A 25,202-nucleotide genomic window follows, 5' to 3' on the forward strand; every position below is an offset into this window, starting at 1 on the left:
AATGGGGCCTCCTGCTGCCGCTGCGCCACCGGAGCACAATTTCTGTTCTCATCCTGAACCAAAGTTCTTAACCTGAAGCACTATTTCTGGGTTAGTGGAGTCTGTAACCTGAAGCGTCTGTAACCTGAAGCGTATGTAACCTGAGGTACCACTGTACTTCAATCCTACAAGTATTTGGGGCAGAGTGAGCTTCATTCAAATGTGTGTGTATGTTCTTCAAATCCACACTCAGTAACTATCTGCTGTAAGAAGGTCCCATGGTACCAGAAATAGCCAATAGAGCAGGGAACACCCTGCTGTAACCATTTTATCAGACATGGTGGGAAAACCTTGGGAGTTTCGCTCAGGATTCCTCAAGATGCTTCTTCAAATCGCTGAGGAAAAAGCTCCTAAAGCACTTCAAACTTAATTTTAACATGAAATCCAATGACAACCCAACTTGAGCAATGTTGCCAGCGTTATCAAAACTCATAGCGCTTTCCTCAAAATGACTCAGAAACATAATCTGAGGAGAAACCACCAGATTCTCATTGAATTAATGCAGAATCCAATGACAAGTTATGGATGAGTGAAAACATCCTCAGATTTTGATATTCTTATAAAAAGCTGTTCTGCTATTCCTCAGAATCCCAAAGGGAAAAACATTCTGAGGAAATAATTGCCTGAGGAAGAACCTACACAATTAAAATTTTGCTTTTGGCAATATTTAAAAGAGATCAGAATCCTCCTTCTTGGCCACCCCCCCCCAATGTCATAAAACTTTTAGAGCATTGAATGAAACACAGGTTATCTAAACATCCGATTTTCTAATTTTATTAAAAATTCACAAATTTTTAAATCCAACTTTCCCCCCCTTTCATACAGTGAATGGTCTAATATGCACTGGAGGTCACACAAGCTTAGGTTTATTTGAACAATAAAAGACATATGAGAAATTTAATATATAAAGGGGAAAAAAGTAGCAGCTGCTGACTGCATATTTGACCATAAAATTTAAATATTTTGGACTTTTTTTTTTCTTTTAAAGACACAAAAATAAAACCTGTGTGGGTCTATATAAGTCATATTAACAATTCCATTAATGTTGAACAGGACTAAACATTAGCAAAGATGTTAAATTTCCCCCCTCTTAACCTTGTAACACTTTGTTTAAAATGTTTTGCGTTTTTCCCCCGGGCTGTGGGTACAGCACCCCCAAAGAGTATTTTGTGCTATAGAATTGTTTTATTTGGCAACTGTTTGATTTTATAAGTTTTTATTCTTTGCCTGCTGTAAACGCCACCTTTACAAACTAGCACAGTGAAACACAAGCCCTGTAATGTCTTATAACAACTACAGAAAAAAAAAAGGAAAAAGAAAGAAAAATGAACTATTTTGGTTGATTGCTCAAAATACTTTGCTTTTGAACAAGAGGTTCTAAAACAGGAATTTTTTTAAGTAAAACATTGCGCTCCTGAATTTAACATTCGACGTAAACAGTTGACTGCTTTTTTTTCTAGTTTCATAGAGTCTTTTTATTTTTTATTTTTGTTTGTTTAGCTTTTATTTTTCTGAAGGTAGAATACTTTGTCGTTCGTTTCTTTTCAAGTCAGTTTTTTTTTATTTTACTTAGAAGTCTAGCAGAAGACTTCTGGGTTTTGAGGATTATTGGTGTGTGTCGCTCATAGAAGGTAGAAGAGTTGATTCGGAGGGCTTATATTTAAATATTTGCTATTTTGGCCAATGAAAATAAAATAAACATAAAAGCACCACCCTCCCAAAAATAACAACAAAATTAACTACATTTCATTTGCCCCACCTGACATTTCTGAAGCTTTAAAAGTCTATTGTTGTCGCTCATGTTGAATGTTCGGAGGCAAAATTAAACAAATCAATAATACCAAAAGAATCATCATTTTAAAAAATGCTAGAATTCCTTGAAGCTTTTTTTTTTTTCTTGTTCTTGTTGACCTTGCCTTTATTCAATATTGGTTTCTTTTCCTATGAGAAAAGTCTCTGAGAATCTTGTTTTTTCCCCCCTAGAGTTATAGTCTAGTGAATGCGGACACTCACTATTCGCCATCCCATAGTATATGGCAGTATCGAAACAAATCCACTTCGCCAGTGTCTTTTTTCCTTCTTCACTTGGTACAAAAAGAGATTACTTTCTTCATATTTTCCCCCCTTGTCTTTTCTTTTCTCCTGTTCATTCTGTGTCATGAAGATTGTCCTCCGGTTTATACCAAAATCTCCCTGGGCTTCGATCTGAAATGAATAATTCAGTTAATTCCCAAAGTTCACCAAAAAAAAAAGCAAAACCCCCAACATATATATCTATATATCTATATGTCTTAGGGCAAGAAAAAAAAGAAAGAAAGTATTTGCTCGAACTCGTTTCTATACACCTGGATGTAAGCAAAGGTGGGTGTCGATTGGCCACTTACTTCTCAGCCCCCAGTCTTGGTATTTAAAGCTACCATACAGCAGCCTCGTTCATTTCGGGCGGATGTGATAAGTGGCTGCCATAGTTAGCACCGCCGTTGACAGATATCGAGGAAAACGGAGGACTCGGCCCAAAAACTTCGGCCGACATGGAGTGCAAGGAGCCAGGTAGGTTGGGTTCGGGGCTCGGAGAGTCCCCAGGTGGGTGTGACATGATATCTGTGAAACGCTGAGCTTCGCTGGAAGGGTGGTGTCCAGGTAAGGGGTGGTCCATCCCCCCCAGAGGCGTTCCTGATGACCCGGACGATGGCACGAAAGGGAGATCCACCGGCGTCTGGGCTTGAGAGGAAGGCGGTCCTTGGGGGAAGAAATCGTAGTTGCTCCCAGGTCCGTAGTACTCGCTCTGGTAATCTGGCAGGTGAAGAAAAGATAAAAGGTTGACGTACATGTCACGGATATTTCTTTCTTTCTTTGCTGCATCAGGAGGTTTTTTAATGTTTTGTTGTTTTTCTGAGCACAATTCAAAGTGTTGGTGCTGACCTTTAAAGCCCTAAACAGCCTTGGTCCTGTATACCTGAAGGAGCGTCTCCACCCCCATCGTTCAGCCCAGATGCTGAGATCCAGCTCTGAGGGCCTTCTGGCGGTTCCCTCATTGCGAGAAGTGAGGTTACAGGGAACCAGACAGAGGGCCTTCTCGGTAGTGGCACCCACCCTGTGGAACGCCCTCCCTTCAGATGTGAAGGAAATAAGCAGCTATCTTATCTTTAAAAGACATCTGAAGGCAGCCCTGTTTAGGGAAGCTTTTAATATTTAATGCTGTATTGGTTTTAACACTTGATTGGGAGCTGCCCAGAGTGGCTGGGGAAACTTAGCCAGGGTATAAATAAGTTGTTGTTGTTGTTGTTGTTGTTGTTGTTGTTGTTGTTGTTGTTATTTTATCTTTTGCTGGAAGCTGCCCAGAGTGGCTGGGGAAACCCAGCCAGGTGGGCGGGATATAAACAATAAAATTATTGTTATTTTAGATCATAAGAACAGCAGAGGATAGCCTGATCAGCTGTCAATACTGCATAACCAAATTTGATTAGTTCCGTAGCGGGATGTCGCCCTTTTCACTATGTGGTTTGTGGTGGGCTGAGCTTCCCCATGTCTCGATTAGAGAAGGAGAAACATAGGAAAAGCCAGCCGTATCAGGCCAATGGCCCATCTAGTCTAGCATCCTGTTCCCACAGGGGCTAGCCAGGTGTTCCAATAGAAAGCCTGCAAGCAGGAGCAGAATGTGGTAATATGGCACCCTGTGCTCCCCTCCTGTAGTTTCCAGTAATTGGTATTCAGAAGCATATAGCCTAGCCTAGCCTTCTTTTGCACCTCGACCTGGTGCCATTTTCTGCTTTGCCATAGTCAGCAAAATGATTTGGGGAGGCCCCCAGCCACCACCACCTCAATAGTGGTGCAACTTGGGTTGACCTCAGAGCTGAAGTCTGAACCACCACAGCCCAGGCTCTGATCGCCCCCCCCCAGTACCCCCCGAAAGTGGCAAATTACAGTGACAAACGTGCTCTGCATCAGCATCTGTGCCACCAGTGACAGCTCTGCGCCTGATGCTGATGATTGCAAATTTTGTTTCTCCTTACTTAAAAAAACCTCATTATGTTGGGGGGGGGGCCAAGGACCAGGCACCTACACAGTTGCAAATGCTTTTCATGAACAACCCCACCTTTCCCCCTAGTTGCATCTTAAAACCTGTTTGCACTTCCTCAACTTTAGATTAAAATGTATTGAATGCAAATTCTGCAATAAATTAAAACCACACTCTGCTATAAGATGCCAAGTTGAATCAATTTTGCTAAATTGTTATTATTTTCACACTTTGATCTGATTATGCTGATAAGGGGAAGAGGGGGGCACAGAAAATTCTGTGGTTTCTGATTTCACCCAGTAACTTGAAATAACATTTTTTCAACAATAAGAGAAGCTTGATTTTGTTTTTAAGAATGAGAGAACGCCAAAATTCTTATAAAGCTGAAGATGAACTCTGCAGCCAAGATCACTCTGGGGAACTTTCCCTGTATTTCCGTGGAACCGGTATTAATATGGTGGTGTGCAAACATATTATCTCCTCAAAAGTACTTCTTATTGGATTCTTATTGGCGCTTACTCCCAGGAAAGCGGATTTTTAGGATTACAGTCTTTGTTTACAGGGAGGTTAGACTACATTGACTATTTAATGAGCATTCATTCTGGCTTGTCTGTGGGTAGGCTAGATGGCACTGCGTCAAAGCCAGTGTCATCCTACACCCTCCCTGTCACTTTCCTTACTGCAAAAAGGCCTGATATTTTAGGAGAGTGGGTTTATCACACAATATTTCCCCATCAGCTATAATTGTGCAACCTATGACTGAACAACAGTGTCATTGTAGTCGTTCCCCCCAAAAAACATGATAACTCCATCAGTCACTTTGGGGCAGTCATTCAATGGACTGCCTCAGTGGGAGATATAGAAAGCGGTGCTCATTCCATCAGCTTAGCTGAAAGACCAGCTCTGGCACGCTCCTCGTACCCCTGAACTGTGTCAGCTAGTCATTATAAGAATAACTATTTAATCATTGGTTTCTGAGTTTTATTTTTCCCCCCTCCTTCTCCCCCTTCCCTGGTGGGTCATTTCCCACCTCCCCCAATTTTAAGCCTGCAGGCATGGACTGTCTTGTTTTAACTGATTGCATTTAAGCCACTCTGGGAGCCTTCTTGGCTGAAGAGTGGTCTACAAATTCTATAAATGAATGAACCTGAATCCTTCCTGAAAATAGCAACTGTGTGGAATCAGCCTCAGGCCCCACTGCAAGATCATTATATCCCTTACACCGGGGCTAGCCAACATGACACCCTCCTCTCACCTGAAAAATGGGTTAGGGCTTGCCAGTTATCCCAGTGCCTTTGATCTAATTGGCCCATAACACAGGGAAGGCAGGATCAGGTTTGCTTTTTTCTGACTGATTGGGAAGAACAGCGCCAACACATATTGTTTATCTCTGTGAGTGCCCCCCCCCCATGCTACGGTTCCAATCTGCACCAGGCAGATTTGGTATATTGGCAATTGGAGGGGACTCCCACTCACCCCTTGCATTTCAGGACAGAACTATGCAGTTAATTTCATGCTTAGTTTGGTTCTGAGTTTTAGGGTGCTTTTAATATTTGAAGTTTTGTTTTGTTCCTTTATACAGTGGTACCTCGGGTTAAGTACTTAATTCATTCCGGAGGTCCGTTCTTACCCTGAAACTGTTCTTAACCTGAAGCACCACTTTAGCTAATGGGGCCTCCTTCTGCCGTCGTGCTGCCAGAGCACGATTTCTGTTCTTATCCTGAAGCAAAGTTCTTAACCTGAAGCACAATTTCTGGGTTAGCGGAGTCTGTAACCTGAAGCATATGTAACCTGAAGTACCACTGTATTTTGTTGGAAGCTGCCCAGAGTGTCTAGGGTCAGATGGGTAGGGTATAAAAACACTTTGTTGTTGTTATTGTTGTTGCATTAGGCTAGACCCTATAAAGCTGCATGGAGAGATTCATTTCAGATTCTGAAAGCAAGGCTCTTTCTGGGTTCAGCTTCATGGAGGACCTTTGCAGAAAGAGCTGTAGCTCAGTGACAGAGGATCTGCTTTGCATAAAGGAAATCCGAGGCTCATCTCCAGGTAGACCTAGGAAAGGATCCTGCCTGAAACCTGGGGAAATCGCTAACAAGTCAATGTAGATAACACTGAGCTTGGTGGATCAATGGTCTGACTCAGCGTGAAGCAGCTTCTTCTCTTGTGAGGGAGGCAGTTCAGCCTCTTTACCATTTAGGATGATCCTCTTAAGCTACTGCTTATAGGAGGCCAGGAAGCATGATTTGGCTAAAACGTGGGGGGCTAAGGATTTCATAAAGCCTTTATATCCCCTCCCCATGCCTTGAGCACTGGTTCTGGTACACTCAAGGGAGATTACAGGCACCTGCTTAATTTTCAGTTACCCTAAAAACAAACCCTAAAACTAAAAGGTGCACCTTTTAGTTGGAAATAAAGGGAAAGGATGCAGTGCCAAATTAGTCACTAAGAAGTAAGTTTTCTGGCTAATGGGCTGGGATTAGGTTCCCACCAAAATTTTTATAAAAATGTAAATATTATAAATATTATCTAAAATTAAACAGCCTAATAGCAAGTTTGTTTCCTGACGGTTTTGCAGTGCACCCTCCCTGCAAACTGGCTGGTTCCAGGCCTGTCAAGAGGTGTAAAATCAAAATTCTAGAACTGGCTTGTGTGTGTAGATGCAGCTATGGAGACGTGTGAACACGCCCAGGAACCCCCCCCCCCGCGCTTACCCACCTCCGTAAAAGGAGAAGGGCCCGTTGGGGATGAGCTCTCCCGGCTCCAGACGATCTACCAGCGGCCTCATGCGGCGGGGGCTGCGGAAAAACGCGTGCCGTCGGGCCCCCAGCGCGCTCAGTTGCTTCATGCGCCTTTCTTTGGAACGCCGATTCTGGAACCAAACCTGCCAGGGAGAAGGAGGAAGAGAAGCCGGAGTTGAGAGGCTGCCTGGGATACCGAGGCGAGGACAAGGGCCCGGGGAACAACGCTAGAGCCACGGGGAAAGAGAAGCCAAGCAGGATCGCTCCCGTGGTGCGCCTAGGGCGCACGGAGAGATGCCGTTTGGAGAGCTTTTGGAACACTCGCCCAGGGCATTCGCCGAAGGGCCAGGCAGGCAGGCAGGGGGTGGGGCTGGAGGACGCTAGGCTGACCGTTCAGAGACGCCAAAATACAACCTAAGAACACACACGAAGGTATATCAAACCAGGGAAACCGGATTCAGCTAAACGGAGGGAGCAGTGCTGGATTAACACATATACCAGGGTTGACAACCGGGCCGGGAAGGGAACCGGGTTAGACGCCAGGATTGTTAAAGCAATGCCTCTTTCGGTTGTATCCAACGTCAGTTTCATTCAGAGCAAACCCATTGAATTTAATTGGTACGACTAACTTAGGCTCGTTATTTTCAGTGGGTCTCCTCGGAGTACAATTTAGCTGGAGACAACCACACGTCATTCACCCAATCCGCAATTTGTTAAAGTGAAATGGTGTGCAGAAATCTGGAGTTGAAACTGCTCGATTCTTATTCGCTCATACATGTATCTAATTATAATTTCACTGAAGGTAAATCTCTCTCTCTCGCGCACACGAACACACACACACACACGAGAGAGAGAGAGAGAGAATTTTACTGGAGGTAAAATTATCGGGCTTCAAGATATCCTCTGGCTCAGAAGAAAGAACAGCGGAAATCCGGATTCGGGGAGCGCCGTAGTTTACACACCACCGGAAAGAATCCGCTCTCCACCCCTTGACTGGCTCAGCATACGCAAATACGAATGCTCCCTTTCGCTGACAAGCACACACTCACAGGGACATAGTCCAGATACCGGCCTCCCTGCTTGCACGCATTTTGCAGATAAACACACACACCAGGTCCCCACGTTCACAGAAGGGTGGCAAGTCTTGCATATAGGGACAGAACTCGTGTACGCGCACAGCTGTGCACACACTATCCATTTAAAGAACCCCCGCACAGTGTCGTTTACCCCTCCCAGAGCTACAATTCCCAGCACCCTTAACAAACGACAGTTCCCAAGATTCATGTGTGCGTTTGAAATGTACCGTACACCAGTGCAAGACACAACCCCAGTATTCATTGATTCATCGATCAATCAGGCAATTAAAACATTGATAAAGCACTTAAAAAATTAAAATACCTTAAGTGGTTTACACGATTAAAGCAGTAAATGAGATCATTGGACCAAAAATACAATAGAAAACATGTAAAACAGTGGTATAAAAGCATATTTAAAAAAACAATAAAGGGAATTAATACAGAAAAAAGCAGGGTCTGATATTATGGGTCAGTAAAAGCCTGGTGTGTCTTTACAAGAGGTCTGAAGCAAGTGATAGATCTTTGTCCAGCAGTACCCGAAGTTAAAAGGAGGAAGAGGTGGGGGGCTCTGAGAGTACCAGGACCAGGGCTGGATTTCGGTTTGATGAGGCTCTAAGCTACTGAAGGTAATGGGGCCCTTTACGTATATGTCCAGCTGTCCTTTGCCAACAACAAATTGTTGCTGTGTTTTTGTGTTGAATATATGCTATACGGTAATTTATGGACCTAATAGGTATCTAGAGTCATTTGCACATAACAAATAGGAGCCTACACAACACAAAACACTGTTGCTGTATGTACAGTAGGTTTTATATTATTTGTTTTTTTTATCTTATATTTTGGAAATGTACATCCAGGTTTTTTCCCTTTAAATTTTTTTGGGGGGCCCCAAAAGAGTGGGGCCCTAAGCCATGGGCAGGCAAACTATGGCCCGGGGGCCGGATCCAGCCCAATCACCTTCTAAATCCGGCCCGCGGACGGTCTGGGAATCAGCATGTTTTTACATGAGTGGAATGTGTCCTTTTAATTAAAATGCATCTCTGGGTTATTTGTGGGGCCTGCCTGGTGTTTTTAAGGAGTAGAATGTGTGCTTTTATTTAAAATGCATCTTGGGGTTATTTGTGGGGCATAGGAATTCGTTCTCCCCCCACCCTCCAAAATATAGTCTGGCCCCCCCCACAAGGTCTGAGGGACAGTGGACCGGCCCCCTGCTGAAAAAGTTTGCTGACCCCATATAAGTTTGCTGACCCCTGCCCTAAGCTATAGCTTGTTTAGCTTATATGTAAATCCGGCACTGACCAGGACCCATTGGTGACTGCGGTCCACCGAAACTGCTGTGGTGGAATGCAAGGAGCTCAAACAGTGGGTGGAGTCAGAGTCACTGAAAGGCGGAGCCAACTGAGTGTAGCTTCACCCTTTTCACCTCCCTGTTGAGTTCTACAAGGGCAACACTGGGATGAAGGAGGAGGAATCTCACCACCAATGCCAAATCCTGGGCTGGTTGCAGGAAAGAAAGCAGGCAGGTGGCAGGGCTGGCTGAAGGCAAGCTGAGCTTAGTGGGGCATGGCCCCATTCGCCCATTAATGGACTAGCCTGCACTGCAGCTGACCCACATTTAGAGGCAGTAATGTTTCTGAACATCACTTGCTGGAAGCCACAGGAGAGGACAGTGCTGTTGTGCTTGAATCCTGCTTGCTTGCTGACCATGGGCATCTATCTGGTTGGCCACTGTGGGAACAGGATGTTGGACTAGGTGGGCCATGGGCCTGATCCAGCAGGCCATTCTTACATTTGGGACTTGTTTGGCTCCAGTAGAGTGCTGACCGCATGTGCTTTCAGCCTTGACTTTATTTAATTCCAGATTGCACAAGGAAAGATCTAATTTGCACGTTTGTTTCACATTTCAGAGGCAGGTCCTAGCAGAAAAGAATCAACACCCCCTGTGTGAATATCTCCTTTCCGCCTCGCCTCCCCTTGAGCATACATCTGGAGTAGCCAACATGGGGCCCTGTTGGACTCCAACTCCCATCAGCCACCAGCCAGCATATTTGTGGGGTGGCCTACATGAGCCAAAGCGGACAGTACCATTTCAGGCTGCAGGAAGAGGCTCCAGTTTTGAATTCATTCAGAAATGAATTCCCTACGACTAATAGTTTCACACTGGCCAGAGAGGTTGTGGTAGCCCAGATCATTCCCTGCTGGGCTAGTTTTCTACTTGCAGGTTATGTTCAATATTGGACAAAGCATTAAAAATATGCCCCCCCCCAATCTGCAGCTTGAAGTAGTGCAATCTACACTGGCCATTGCTGGAAGGTGTAGTATAGCAACATCTGGAGGGTCAATAGTGCCCCACACCTGGTGTAAATTGCAAAATGTACAAACTGATGCCCATTAAATTGCAATCTATATATTAGTGTCAGGAGCTGTACAAACACATCGTCTGTATCTAGATACGTTTATAATCTGAGTGGGGGAAACTAGGGAAACAGTGTTTTCGGTGGGCAGAGATTTGGGAAACAGCATTAAGGAGGAGGGATAATAACCACCTTACAGTCCCATCCCACCATCCATTTAGATTTTGCTGTCTGTTGGTGATGTGTTTTCCCTGCTGTTTTATTGGGTTTATTTTATAGATTACTGTATGGCTTTTATTGCAATGCATTCTTCTTCTCCCTCTCCCCCCTGATTTTATGCCATCCTTTTACGCTTTTAAATTTTGTGAGTCCTTCTGAGTCAAGGGACTAATAAAATGAATTAACAACAACACTAATAATAAGAGTCTGTTCTCCAGGCAGCTCTGCGGGGTGTGTGGTATCTCTCTCTTCTCTCTCCCCCCCACATTCTATCCCTACAACAACCCTGTGAGGTAGGTTAGGCAGAGAGATGTGGACTTATCTAAGGTCACCCATGGCTGAAAGGGGAGTTGATCCTGGACCTAACCAAGACATGGATAAGCCATGCAAATACATACAGACTTACTTGCAAACATTGCAGTACAGCCCCAGAGGATTGTCCATGCAGAGAAAATGAGCATGTGCACATCTAAGTATGCATGTGTAGACCAGGGGAAGCCACTGCCATGCTCACTGATTGTGTTGGACTACAACTCCCATCATCCCCGAGCTCTGGCCTTGCTAGCTAGAGGTGATGGGAGTTGTAGTTCAACAACATCTGGGGACCCACAGGTTGAGAAAGGCTGTCTTAAGGGATCCTTTGACCTCATCTGTGCTGTTGGACCACTTCCATCCAAGAAACTTGCTCTTCTATATAAGCTGGAGGTGGAGATGCCAGGAATTTAACCTGGGAGCAAAGCGGCTGCCTCCTACTGAGCCAGAGCAATACTCCCATCTTGCTCAGTACTGTCTACACTGGCTGGCAGCAGCTCCTCGGGGTTCCAAGTCTTTCCAGGCCCCTCCTGGAGATGGCGGGGATTGAACTTCTGCGCGCAAAGTAGATGGATGGTCTAACAACTGAGCTAAGGGTCTTTCCTCTCCTTTTTAAGCTCACCCCAGAACTGCAGGGGCAAAGGAAGGAGGAGGCTACCTTCTCTCCTCCGCTATTTCTCTCTATTTATTGATAGGCTTTCCGCTCGCTCGAGCGCCCTCTCGCAACCGCACTTCTGCTACAAAGAGGAGCACCCTTCGGGGAACTTGCTCCCCGGGACTCCCTCTCGGATATACACATCCTAGCAAGCAGGAAAGTCAAGGCAGCGTCCCCCTCCCCACCTTTAACCCCGTCCCCCCCTATCAACCAGAGGTGCGCCTCTCTCTCCCCGCCCCCAATCCATTCTTGCATAAGACACAGCCCAACATTAAGCAACCCCATAGCTCTTATTTGCCAGTCTTGAACGCTGATCCGATAAGCTCAAGAATTAACAAAAGGCGTTTTGGAGCGGAATCCTTAATAAAGCTAGTCTCTCTCTCTCTCTCTCTCTCCCTCTCTCCCTCCCTCTCTCCCTCCCTCTCTCTCACACACACACACTCCGCCCGTGAGCCCACTCTACATACTGCGCGCCCTTGCTCACCAGCAAGATAACCCCTTCCTAAATCCCCAGAAAGAGCGCTTCTGTTTACTCAAGAAAGTCGTGACTTCAACAGAGAAGAGCGCTTACTTCCAAGGAAGCAGGTTGAGGGCTTGCGTGTCTCGTGGAGAAGCTCTCCAGCTCAGGTCCACGGGGCTGAATTTCCACCTGGTGAGACCGCACGCTCGGGCCCCGGCCCGTGGAACACCGGAGGCCTTACACCCGAGTAAACGTGTATATGGGCTCTGAGCACGTAAATATTAAGGATGGGCCCTTAGCTTAATGGGATACACTCCCGAAGAAGTATATGAGAGATATTTGTGTGTGTGTGTGTGTAAGCAAATAGTTTAAATTTATTTTAATCTTCCCTTTTTAGAGTGCTGTCACCTGCCTTGGGCCCTTGTGGTGAAGGGCGAGTAAGAAATCCAAACAACAACAACAGGCTATTCCGTATTCAAAGTATAGACGTATATAGTCTAATGCAATCTGCAAGCAATAAACTGCGAATAATCTTTTTTTGTTTAGCTCTATCTTACAAGGAACACCTTCGTGTGGCGTTGTTGTTGTTGTTGCTGTGATACATTTCTTATTCGTCTTTCACCATGAGGTCTCAGGGCGGCTTACAATTTAAAAACCGGGTACTAAAAACAGTCAAAACACATTATGATTATAATACACACATACCTAAATATATAGAATATATAATGAGCAGGTATAAATGTATGATATCATATAGAGAGGTGTATGGATTATACAGAGGGAGAGAGAAAGAAGTTAATTAGTCTTAATTAGTCGCTCATCTATAAGTATTGCATTTTAAACCGAGTTTATTATATCTCTATGCTCTCTATGCTTTCGGGTTTTTCTTTTTCTTTTGCGGTGTGGCTGCAGCCTTCCGACCTCAGCCTTCTCCTTAGCGCCCCGCTTTTCTTTTCGCAAACCGAGAAGCGAGGGGAAGGAAGGCGAAAGGAGCGCAGCGGAGCCCCGAAGGCGAGAGCGCGAGAGACCGAGGGGGAGGAGAGCGCGCAGAGTCTTTATCCCAGAGACGAAAGTGACCAAGCTCGTCCTCCTTCCCTCCTTCTCTCCCTCGAACAGCCACCTCTAGCTTTGGTCTAATGCTCTTTCTCTGAATTATTCCCCTGCCACTCCCTCGTAAAAACAAAACAAAAACCGCGCTTCTTTTCGTTGACCAAAATCCTCCACTAACCCGCGCGCCGACGGACTGTCCTCCGCGCGCCCAGCCGAGACGGAGACCCGTGGCGGCCTTTCGAGGGAGAAGAGAAGAGAAGAGAAGAGAAGAGAAGAGAAGAGAGCACGCGCACCCCCCCCCAAACCCCAACCCCAAAGCGAAGTGTTTCCATGTGAAGCGCGCGCTTTGGTTCGGGGGTTGCAAAAGGAACCTCAGTCCGGATTTTCAGTGACTCCGGAGTAACGGACGCGCTTACATCTGCAATCCGGTCCACATGAAATGCGAAGCCTGAAACCGATTTCGACGTATTTTTAACGTGTGTGTGTTGGGGAGGAAAGGGGACCTCTTTATTTCAACGCGCGTGGACTCGGGGCCTTATTCAGAAAGAAACCACCTTCTTTTCTGAGGTTGACCGTCCTAAGCAGAAAATCCATCTCGAAATAGCCGAGACCCGCCAGGTCTTTAAGGCCACGTTTTGCTCTCCGAGCAGTCCGAGTTCATGCATGTTCATTCGGACGTAAAACCCAACGAGACTTTCTCCGGAATCGGTATGTATAGAGCGGCGCGCCCGCCCGCCTTGGCCGAGAGCCATAATCAGATTTGACACCTCCAGAATATATACTGCTCTAGCTCGCTCGCTTTTTTTGCTATAATCCCCAGAGCAGGTTAATTACAATTTCTGGATTCGAGAGAGAGGGGGAGAGAGAGAGGGGGAGAGAGAGAGAGATAACTGCAGGGCCTATCAGCTTTCAAATATCCAAATCAAACCTACCCTTTTATTACGCTTAAAAACAGGCAGTTGGACTAAACGCGGGTCCTGCAATGCAAAACGCCTCCCTGCCTATTATTGTTGTTATTATTAAAATTTGTATACCGCCCTTCACCCGTAGATCTCAGGGCGGCTCACAGTTTTTTCTTATTCAGCACGCTACGGCGCAAAAGAGGCGCAAGGCGATCCTTGGAACAACGCAACCCTGACTACGTCTTCTCAGAAGTAAACCTTTTATAATCCAGTGGGTTTACTCCGAGGCAAGTGGGGTTAGGGGCTGCAGTGTACAGTATTAAGAAGAGCGATTTGTGTGGGAAACTGATGGAGTAGGGAGAGCGCGCAATCTTTTGCGGATTTAAACCGGGATCCTCCAAGGAGATGAGCGCAGTCCCCTCCCACCAGAAAAACAACAACAACAACACCCCCCTACCAAACGTACACAAGAACTGGAAATCCCTGAAATATTATCTCCAATAAGGTACTTCGGGTTCAGCAGGGTTTAACCCGAACTACCTTCCAAGCCTCGGTCGTTAAGAGATTTAGAACCACACTAGAGAGCAAGGAGGGAAAGAGCCCACAAATTCTGGTATGGAGGAGTTAATTCCAAATGAATCTATCTCGATTCCTAAAAATACATTTGGAGGTGGGATCTTCTTCCGGGGAAGTAGATTCCCTTGAAATCAGCGGGGTACTTAGATCAAGGCAGCCCCCTCGCGAATTAAACGGGGGTTTGCAGGCCAGTGGCGCAAGGAACAAAGCGCAAGACTTTAAAGAAGCCCCGCTTGGTTCAGGTGAAGGCAGATTTTAAAGCTAGCGCTGCTTCGGTTGAGGAGGAAGCCCAATCCCACGCCCAGGATCGCCCTGCGCATTTCCTCCCCAGGGGGTAAAGACGCAGACCGATCTTATCTGCGCCAAGAGTGGGAGAGCGAAGAAGGAATTGCAGCCTCTGTCTATCAGCCGGACCCAACCGAACTGTTTTTAGATACAGGTCAGCTTTAGGAAGGCGGTACCTGCGTGCAATGTACACAACAACACACATCCTGTACGAAATAGGGCAGCCGGATCAAAGAGCGCAGGGGGCCCGGGTCCCGCACCTTTAATCATCGGACAGAAGAGGGCTTTTCAGCAGGCGTCGCTTACAAAGCGGCAGCGGGGGCTCCTGTACCTTTAATTGCTGTGTAGAAGAGGCGATTTCAGGAGATAGTCGCCCTTCTATGTTCCTATTAAAGGTGCAGGAGCCCGGAGCCGGCCCAGCCATTTTCCATTTGGCCAGCGTCCCGTGAAGGATTTCTCATAACGTCACATGGTCAATGTATCCAAAGTTAATCCTGGCTCAGGGTTAACCCACTGAACTCCATAGACACGACTCTTACAGCTCCCTTAATTTCAATATTGACTTTAAAACCTAGCTGGATTCCATTCAATGCCTTTCAGGAACTGTTGCTCAAAGTAGGAGGGTTTTCTTGCATTTTAAATTACATTTCATATATACCTGCTTTTCAAATGCCACACCCCCCAATTAGAAAAAAAAAACTCCCTACAAAAATAAATAAATAAAACAGAACAGATAACCCTCCTCCTCCTCCTCCTCTTTTTTTTTTTTTAAAATCTATTTGGATTTTCTGCGTCTTGCATGAACCACACACGATTCCGCCCGGTGTTTTTGGCAGCGCTGGGAGATTGTGTAAAACATCTCCTTCCGCATTATTGCACGTTATCCACTATTCTCCACCCACTCCCTTTACTAAACCAGCAACTTGTGTAGCAGCCTTGAACACACGAACAACATGGAATCTATCACTGGCAGCCATCGCACCTCAAACGATTGAAACGGGTAGATTTTTTTTAATTGTACAGAGATCAAGCCAGACTTTGCAATGCCTTAGTAGTAGGAGCAAATAAAATAAGCTACTATAAAATTATGGATGATCTCTCTCTCTCTCTCTCTCTCTCTCTCTCACACACACACACACACACACAATCACACTCCAATGATTCTCAAGGCAGGATAATTTTATTCTCCTTGATTCGGTTTGAACGCAATCCCATTCCGGATCAGTTGGTGCTCAGGCACCAGGTCAAATAGCAAGCTGCCTTCAGTACAAGTCAGGCCACTGGCTCATGTAGCTCAATACTGCCTGCACGGACTGGCAGCAGCCTTCCAGAATCGTAGTCCTGCCTAGAGAGGCATTGGACATGGGACCTTTTGCGCGCCAAGCAGACGCTGAGCTCCCTTCCTCTAAAAAGAAAGCAAGGTTCAAGTCCTCAGTGTTTTGAACTACGGGCTGCATACAAAGCTGCTCATCTAGGTCAGGGCTGTCTACACTGACTGGCAGCGGCTCGGCATGATTTCAGACTTTCCCCAGCTCTACCTGGAGAAGCGTTTGATTGAACTTGTGGCTTTCTGCACGCATAGCAGACCATGGGTCCCTCGGCTGCAGCCTCCCCCTTATCCCTCCAGGTCGTGACTGGATTAAGGGACTACAGGCCCGAATGATTCACATAATGAAGGAGCCGCCCAATCCACATCTGGATCTGCAGCCGAGTTAAGCCGGAAATGCCCTCAAACCAATACGGAGCTGGGACAGCAGCGGAAATGGGATCCTCTCGGGGCAGAGAACTGTCTCTCTCGGTTTTTTTTTTGCTTACTGTGAAAGTTCCACAGAGCCTAATAATCCAATTAGCAGTGCAAACCCAGACATGTTTACTCAGAAGCAAGTCCGAATGTGTTCCCTGGGATTTACCTCTCAGTCTCCCGGAGAACTAGGTTAATAGGTGAGTAATAATGGTAAATAAAACAAGAACGTGTTCCGAGTTGCAGCCCAGTTTAAGATTGTGAGCTCTATCCATTTAAAGTACATCACCCCTCTCTCTCCCCAAGAATCCTGGGAACTGTCGTTTGTTAAGGGTGCTGGGAATTGTAGCACTCTGAGCTACAGTCTTGGTAACGGGAGAAACAAATTAAACTAGCGACCACAATATCAAGCCAGCTTTTGCTGCTTCCTAAACTTTCTAAGCGCCACCCTGACGAAGCACTCTGGAGAACTCAAGGGCTTGCAAAATCCACATTTTTCAGAAACGCACGAAGGCTGGTGTTTTATTCTTTGAATCATCCGTAAACTTTCCACGGCTGATTTTGAGGAAGAAAACAACTTTGCATGTCTACTCAAGAGTAAGCTCCTCTGAGCTCAATGGAACAACTTCTTAGGCAAGCAAGGGATATGCAACCTAAATATAATTATTGCTCTGCCAGCCCGGGTGTGAATTTTTTGGATTTTCTCTCTCACACGCCAAACTCCTCGATCTTAAAACACATTTTTTTCTTCGCTTCAAAAGTCAGTCTCAGTTCAATGATTTTATTCCCGGACTCCTTGAAATTCAGGAGTAAGCGGAGCTCTAGATTTTCATCCAAAGGCACACACCTCTTAAAAATGTGGAGGTAGTCAGCAGCGAGCTAATGGTCACGATCCCAGCAACGCAATTTGCTTTGAAGATCTGTATAGCTCGTTTAACATAGCGCGATCCTATGCACGTCTGCTCAGAAGGAACTCCCATTGACCTTCGTAAGACTGACTCTCACTGGAACCTTAATTGGGCTGTATAGTTTGTTCACACACACACACACACACACACACACATTTAGGTCAATTAAAGGAAAATCTAATTAAGACCAAAAAATATTTCCGCCTCATCAATTAATTAATTTACACTGCCAACCGCCCTGTGATCCTTGGATGAAGGGCGGCATATAAATTTTAATCATAAACAAAATAAAACTGTATCCCTCTTTTCCTCCAAGGAGCTCAAGGTAAAACGTATGCTGACCCTTTTTATCCCGACAACAACTCTGCAAGGATTAAATTGCCTTAACTCTGGCGGGATCGGGGCCCAGCATCTGTTTATATATTGTAGCAGTACATCTAAGCACTGCAATGTTGTCACAGAATCCCTTAAGAACAATATTGTAAGCAGTAAGAGCTGCTTCTAATATTGAATTTCGTGGGAGTCAATGGGTTTACTCTGCGTAGGGCTAAAGTAGGCGATCACCTCGTGTTTCCCATTCCCAGACAGAAATCTATAGAGAAGATCGCCATTAATCGGTATATACACTTTCGAAATAAATAAATATGTAATAAATTTTCCAACCAAATCTCTACTCCACCCACCCCCCAAAGAAGCCTCTGGGTCTCATATCCTAAATCCAAAGACAGCAATATTCTCAATTGTCTCAACAGATCCGTTCAACCGAAGCGGAAAGGCTCTCTGTGTGCGCCCCGGATAAATATGCTTTTCAATAAACAAACAAGAATTCTGGGCTTAATCTGGGTCTGTTTTCAGTAAGCAAATAGAGCCTCTGAGCGTAGACAGAGCGTCCTTCCAGCGCCCGGACTCAGCTTCGCAAGCGCGTTGCCGCATCCTACTTGGAAGTAAGCAAATCTTTCCCAACTTCTGATGGGGCTTGGATTGCAGCTTTACCATCCGAGCCTCCGCCTGTTTTACTCGGGAGTAAACCGCTTCAGTGGGCTGAAATCACGGCTCACAAAGTCGCACAGCAGGAAAGCCGTAGGATTGGCACGGGGGGCATTGAGACCCGGGACGATTTTTCAAAGGTCTAACCGGTGGGCTTGGGTCTTTCAGAATGCGTAACGAGGCATTTATCCATTTCAAAGTGTTTTTAAAAGCGCGCTCCTTTTAAAATATCAGGGACCTGATATTGAATGCGGCGGGTGAAGAGAATGAGGGAATTAATTCAGAGAGCCCCCGAACCTATTTGGTGCTCAGCTTTGCCTTAAAACCTCCGTCCACGCAAGCAATTTAGCCTCATCTCCCAACTCCGGATTTACAAACCTTCTAACAACTCCTGCGCACCAGACATTTGAAAAAAAAGAAGAAGAAAAAGGTTGGACAGAGATCAAAATAATTTTAAAAAATAAATTTGAAAATTGTGCTTTTAAAGAATAGAATTGAAATTTTACATTTGTTTAAAAATTTATTTGCTTTTTTTTTTTTAAAAAAAAAAAACGTATCCTGCTTAAGAAAAGCAATTAAGAAAACAAGGTAGGGGGTGTACCATGTCTTTTCATAATGCTCCTCAAATGTTCCCCTCTTTTAATGATGAAAACACTGATTGTGTCTATTTCATTTATCCCTCTGCTTTCCAATCTACAAGTTCAAGGAAGAAGCCTTGATGTGGCTATTTCTTCTATGGCTGCATTCTACTCAAGAGTAGACCTATTGAAATTAATGGACCTAAAGGAGTTCTGTCCATTAATTTCAAATAGTTACTCTATTATTAACAAGGGTATGTGTGTTTGGAGATAGTGGGTCATATCCAATCTAAAAAAACTCAGTCCCCCCCCCCCACCAATGATTTGAATTCACAATTTCTCCCCACCTTCTCCCCCCCCACTCCAATTGGAACCTTCCAAGGACGCTGATTGGCTGAGGGGTGTCTAGTAATCTGAAGTTCATATAAAAGAGAGAGAGGTGTAAACAAGGCAGCGAGGTATTGACCCAAAGGGATAAGGATAGCCCAGCAGCAGCAGAAAAAAATATAAATTCAGGGTAGGAAGGTGAAGAAACTAAGAAATTTTTAGCCAAAATAAAAATAAGCAGCTCAGGAGCTCTTTTAAAAGGTCGCAAAATATATTATGCAAGTCACACAATACATTTAAATAACATGGTTCCCCCTCCCCACTTAAAATCCTGGGAGTGGTACAGAGAATTCTTAACAAACTACAGTTCCCAGGATCCCTTGGGGGAGCTATGTGCTACAAATGTACCGGTATGTTGAATATGCTTTAAATGTATTGTGTGGATGAGACCTTTTTTTTAACAAAACAAAACAAAAAACAGCATTTTACCTGTCTTATGAATCTTTTCCATGCATCTACCATGCATCTTTTTGAATTATGGCGCTGGAGGAGACTCTTGAGAGTCCCCTGGACTGCAAGAAGATCAAACCTCTCCATTCTGAAGGAAATCAGCCCTGAGCGCTCACTGGAAGGACAGATCGTGAAGCTGAGGCTCCAGTACTTTGGCCACCTCATGAGAAGAGAAGACTCCCTGGAAAAGACCCTGATGTTGGGAAAGATGGAGGGCACAAGGAGAAGGGGACGACAGAGGACAAGATGGCTGGACAGTGTTCTCGAAGCTACCAGCATGAGTCTGACCAAACTGTGGGAGGCAGTGGAAGACAGGAGTGCCTGGCGTGCTCTGGTCCATGGGGTCATGAAGAGTCGGACACGACTAAACAACAACAACAACCATGCATCTGGGGTTAGGCTGGATGACCCCTGGGTTCCCTCCCAACAATTCTATGATTCTATGATACTCCAGTGGAGTACATAGCTAATTGGGACGGCAGTGTGCACATGCATACTGAGGAAGAGGGACATAACGGCCTGGCTCTGGACAGGGCAGCTTCCTTACACGTGACACAAAGCGTATATAATCGCAACAGGTTCCTCACCCCCCCACCCCCAAATAAATGCTCTATTATTACAAAATTAGACGCAGGGATTTGACTAAGGTACACATGAGCAGCTCAAATTGCAGCGAGGACGGTTCTCTCGGTGCATGTCAAGTCACAATTTAAGCTTGCTGCACACCTCAGAGTAGGGCAGAGATCCAATGCGCATTACCTGTGGTGTTTCCCCACACTTTCAACTCCCCTTCCCCCGATTCCTATTCAATGAACCTGCCTTCTGAGCATGTGCAATGGCTGTCTGAAATGTACACACCTCAGCTTAATGGCAGCTTTCATTTCCAAAGCCGATGGAAAGGAGTTTGTGTAGAAACACATGACCAAACGACAGGACTTCTCAAGAAACTACGGGGTATCTATGGGTTGCGGTGAATGTGAGGAAAAGAAATATAAGAAGCGTTTGCTGAATCAGGCCAGTGGCCATCTAGTCCAGCGTTCTGCCCTCACAGATAAGCAGGATCCGAGCACTGCAGCCCTCGCCCTTGCTAAGGCCTCCAGCAACTAGTATACAGAAGCATTACTGCCTTCAGCTAGGGAGGCATCAAGTAGCCATTGGGAGCCCTCTCCTCCATGAATTTGTCCAATCCTCTTTAAAGTAATCCAAGCTGGTGGTCATCGCTGCTTCCTGCAGGAAGGAGTTCCACAGTTAACTGCCTGCTGCGTTTATTTTATCTTCCCTGACCCTTCCGACATTCCACTTCTGTGGACGTCCCAAGTTCCAGTGTTGGGCGAGAGGGAGAAAACTTTCCTCTATCCACTTTCTCTAAACCATGCATCATTTTTGTAAACTTCTATAACGTCTTTTCTCTCAAAACTAAAACTTCCTGAATGCTGCAACCTTTCTTCGGGGGGGGGGGGTTTACTCCATCTCCTTGATAATTTTGGTTGCCCTTTTCCTGAACTTTCCCCAACTCTACAATACCCTTTTTGAGGAGAGGCAACCAGAACCGTACACAGTATTCCAAACCTGGCTGCACCATAGATTTGTATAATGATATTACAATGCCAAAAGTTTTGTTTTTCTCCCTTTTCCTGCATCACTTTGCACCCTCCCTCTTTCTCCCTCTCCATCTGCACAGAGAAGCATCATGCTCCCCTGACCCCAATCACAGCCAAACCAAATTGCCTGGGTGGGTGGAGGGGTCAGTAGCAAAGCAAAAGGCAAAAGTTGTGGCATAGCTGTGCTGTGCTAGCCTTCTTCAAGCAGGGAGATTCATGTGCGAGAATTTTGAAAATATGACCCTGCAGTCTTCAAGTGGAACAGTCCACTGGGTGGGGCCAGAGGTGAAAATGAGTGGAGCAACAGACTTGGCATAACGTGGTGTAAACATGGGCATAGCCAGGATGTTTTTTGGGGGGCAGAGACGCAAGGCACCCACCTGTCATCATCCTCTGGTTCTCAACCTGTGGGTCCCCAGATGTTGTTGGACTACAACTCCCATCATCCCTGAGCTTTGGCTAGCTAGGGGTGATGGGAGTTGTAGTTCAACAACATCTGGGGACCCACAGGTTGAGAAAGGCTGGTAGCAGAATCGGAATGCAATCTCAGCAAAACAGTCGTTTTAAATTACTTCCTTTTGACCTCCAAGTATTCAGAAAAATCGGTCAAAATCTTTCTACTTTTAGTTCAGTATTTTTATTCATTTACTGGATTGTTGGGAGGAGGCCGCTCCCCCCTGCTCCCCCCTGCTATGCCCATGCATTCAAAAGTCAGAGGGGTTCACACCTCCATGTCCTGCTCTCTACCCCTCATCCAAGCAAAGAAGAGGCAGGGTCCGGGTTCAAGGGAGCGTTCCATCCCAGAAGGAGGGTGCAAAGCAGAGCCAGTGAAGGGTGTGGTTAGGGAGGGTGTGGGGAGGTTCCTGAGGGCCTGATAGAGAGGCCTGTGGGGCCACATTCAGTCCCTGAGCCTGAGGTTCCCCACCCAGGTGTAGCCCAAGCTCTGAGCTCCATCATCATTTTATCCTAGTATATATACACATTCCAGTCTTCAGGCATTGCTTATGTGAAAACAGAGAAAGCTGCCTTATACTGGCTCAGGCAGATGATGATGATGAGGATGATGATGATGATGATGATAGTAGTAGTAGTAGTAGTAGTAGTAGTAGTAATATATTTTTACCCCGCCCATCTGGCTGGGTTTCCCCAGCCACTCTGGGCAGCTTCCAGTAAAGGATTAAAAGAACATTAAAACATCAATCGTTAGAAACTTCCCTAAACAGGGCTGCCTTCAGATGTCTTCTAAATGTCAGGTAGTTGTTTATTTCCTTGACATCTGATGGGAGGGCGTTCCACAGGGCAGGTGCCACTACTGAGAAGGCCCTCTGCCTGGTTCCCTGTAGCTTCACTTCTCGCAATGAGGGAACCCCCAGAAGGCCACCGGCACTGGACCTCAGTGTCCAGGCAGAACGATGAGGATGGAGACGCTCCTTCAGGTATACTGGGCCAAGGCCATTTAGGGCTTTAAAGGTCAGCACCAACACTTTGAATTGTGCTCGGAAACGTACTGGGAGCCAATGTGTTATGTGGTCTCGGCGGCCACTCCCAGTCATAGCTGTCAACGTTTCCCTTTTTTAAAGGGAAATTCCCTTACTCCAAATAGGATTCCTCGCAAGCTTAGTACTGCCTGCTCTGGCTGGCAGCAGCTCTCCAAAGTTCCAGAAGGAGGTCTCTCCCTGTTCTGCATGTAGATGACAAAGAATTAACTGGGGACCTGTGTCCTATGCCACTGAAATACAGTTGTCAGCACTCGCCTAACGGCTTTGCCCATGCTCCTGTCCTGCCCCAGTCGGAGTGGAGGTGCAGTCAACTGGCTTGTGGAATAGGAGGTTTTCAGGAGGACCAAAAGTCTTCAGGATTTGTTTAAAATTAGGGGACACGCCAAGACAGCCCCAGTGAAGACTGAGCATGCTCAGTGGCTGCGGAGTGCTGATTGACTGTTGTTGGGAGATTGGGAAATGCTTGTGGAGGGGAACGGAATGGCAGTGACTGGGATAGTGAGCAGGAGCTCAACATTTTGTTGCAGCCCCCCCTGTTCATTTTACTGGCATGCATTTCTTAAAAAATAAATGTATCCAGGGAATTCTGCCAAATACATTCTAACCCTATTTATTTCAGCAGGGGTCAAAGCACAAGCAATCAGATTGTGCCCACATTGTTTTCATAAAAAACACATGCTCACATTATGTTGTGTTTTACACACACACACACACCACAGCACTCTCACATGCACCAAGAGAGTTTATATTTTAACTGATTTTACTATCACATGTTTATATTGTTGTAATCTGCCCTGGGATCTTACAGTAAATGATAGATAAGAAATCTAAATAATATTAATAAAATAATAATAATAATAATTAATAATAATAATATTGTATTATTTTATTGTTGTTAGCTGCCCTGAGCCAGGCTTCAGCTGGGGAGGGCGGGATATAAATAAAAAATTATTATCATTATTAACTTGCATTCTTTCATGTTCAATCACATCTAAGATTGTCAATTTTTCATTTCAGGCAGGGCTCCTGTGTAAAATAAGTAACAATAATATACACACAGAGAGAGGTATGAATTCAATAGGTGCAGCCTTCCATTTAATGTGAGAGGCAGTGTGGTGTAGTGGTTAGAGCACCAGACTTGGGGAAACCAGGATTCAAATCCCCACTCTGCCATGAAGCTCACTGGGTGACTTTGGGCCAGTTGTTGTGGGGATTAAATGAGGGGGAGAACTATATAGACCACCTTGAGCTCCTTGGAGAAAATGGTGGGATATAAATGCAATAAATGCAGGAAACAAAGAAACAAATTAAAAGCAGCACTGCCTCCAGGGATAACAAGAGGCCTAGGATACCCAAGAGAGCATTGCGTCGTCACCCTTCCCCAAAAACAGATCTCCCTGTGAACGCTGGCCAAGCTGATGTTAATAGCATAGCTGTGTTTTCAGAAGAGACATTACAGTCATGCCTCTTGTTATGTTTGCTTCAGGTTGCGTCCCGTGGGGACCCAGAAGTACCGGAAAGGATTACTTCCAGGTTTCGCCACTCGCGCTTGTGCAGATGCACAAAATGACGTCACGCGCACACACAGAAGTGGCGAATCGCGACCCGCGCACGCGCAGGTTGCATTCTGCTCATGTTGCAAATGGGGCTCCGGAACGGATCCCATTCACAACCAGAGGTACCACTGTATAGGCATCTCTTCACTAGAAAGGAGTGACGTTGTTCTGAGACTGAATCAGTTTATTAATTCCAGCCGGAGGACATCATCTTGTCCAAGCTTCCTCAACCTTGGCCCTCCAGATGTTTTGAGACTACAATTCCCATTTTTTACTTCTTGTTAGCCGCTCTGAGCCTGGCTTTGGCCGGGGAGGGCGGGATATAAATAAATAAATCATCACCATCCCTGACCACTGGTCCTGCTAGCTAGGGATCATGGGAGTTGTAGGCCAAAAACATCTGGAGGGCCAAGGTTGAGGAAGCCTGATCTTGTCCATTCAGTGCCGGCTTGGCCTTTGAGGAAAGGGCATGGGGAATGACACCTGTGAAATAAGCTTATACATTATTGTCTTACCTGCTGCAAGGTAGACATGTTATCTATTTAGCTCCCCTCGATTTTGCTTGTCCTCTAGAGCAGTGTTTCCCAACCTCGGGTCTCCAGCTGCTGTTGGACTACAATTCCCATCATCCCTGACCATTGGTCTTGCTAGCAAGGGATGATGGGAGTTGTAGTCCAAAAACAGCTGGAGACCCAAGGTTGGGAAACACTGCTCTAGAGTAAGCTCAGAAGCCTTGCCCGAGGGGCTGATCAGCTCCACATCTACTTCACTTCAACCGCCATATATTTTTGGAAGCTTCCAAAGGTGAGG

The 25,202-nt window shown here is 45.7% G+C and overlaps 1 protein-coding gene across 1 annotated transcript in view; it reads right to left on the reverse strand.

Annotated features, from left to right (window-relative positions):
• Positions 1 to 786: 786 nt before the first annotated feature.
• LHX1 (LIM homeobox 1) overlaps positions 787 to 25,202 on the reverse strand; it is a 51,765-nt gene continuing 27,349 nt past the window's right edge. Inside the window, exons 4-6 of the mRNA XM_081844238.1 lie at positions 6,774 to 6,939; positions 2,424 to 2,832; positions 787 to 2,244 (exon numbers count right to left, since the gene is read on the reverse strand). Coding sequence (XP_081700364.1) covers positions 2,453 to 2,832; positions 6,774 to 6,939 — 546 coding nt within the window. The 3' untranslated portion in view covers positions 787 to 2,244; positions 2,424 to 2,452. The remainder of the gene's footprint in view (positions 2,245 to 2,423; positions 2,833 to 6,773; positions 6,940 to 25,202) is intronic.

Source organism: Podarcis erhardii, assembly GCF_964252035.2.
Source record: "Podarcis erhardii genome assembly, chromosome: 16".
In the NCBI taxonomy this organism is placed as follows: Eukaryota; Metazoa; Chordata; class Lepidosauria; order Squamata; family Lacertidae; genus Podarcis; species Podarcis erhardii.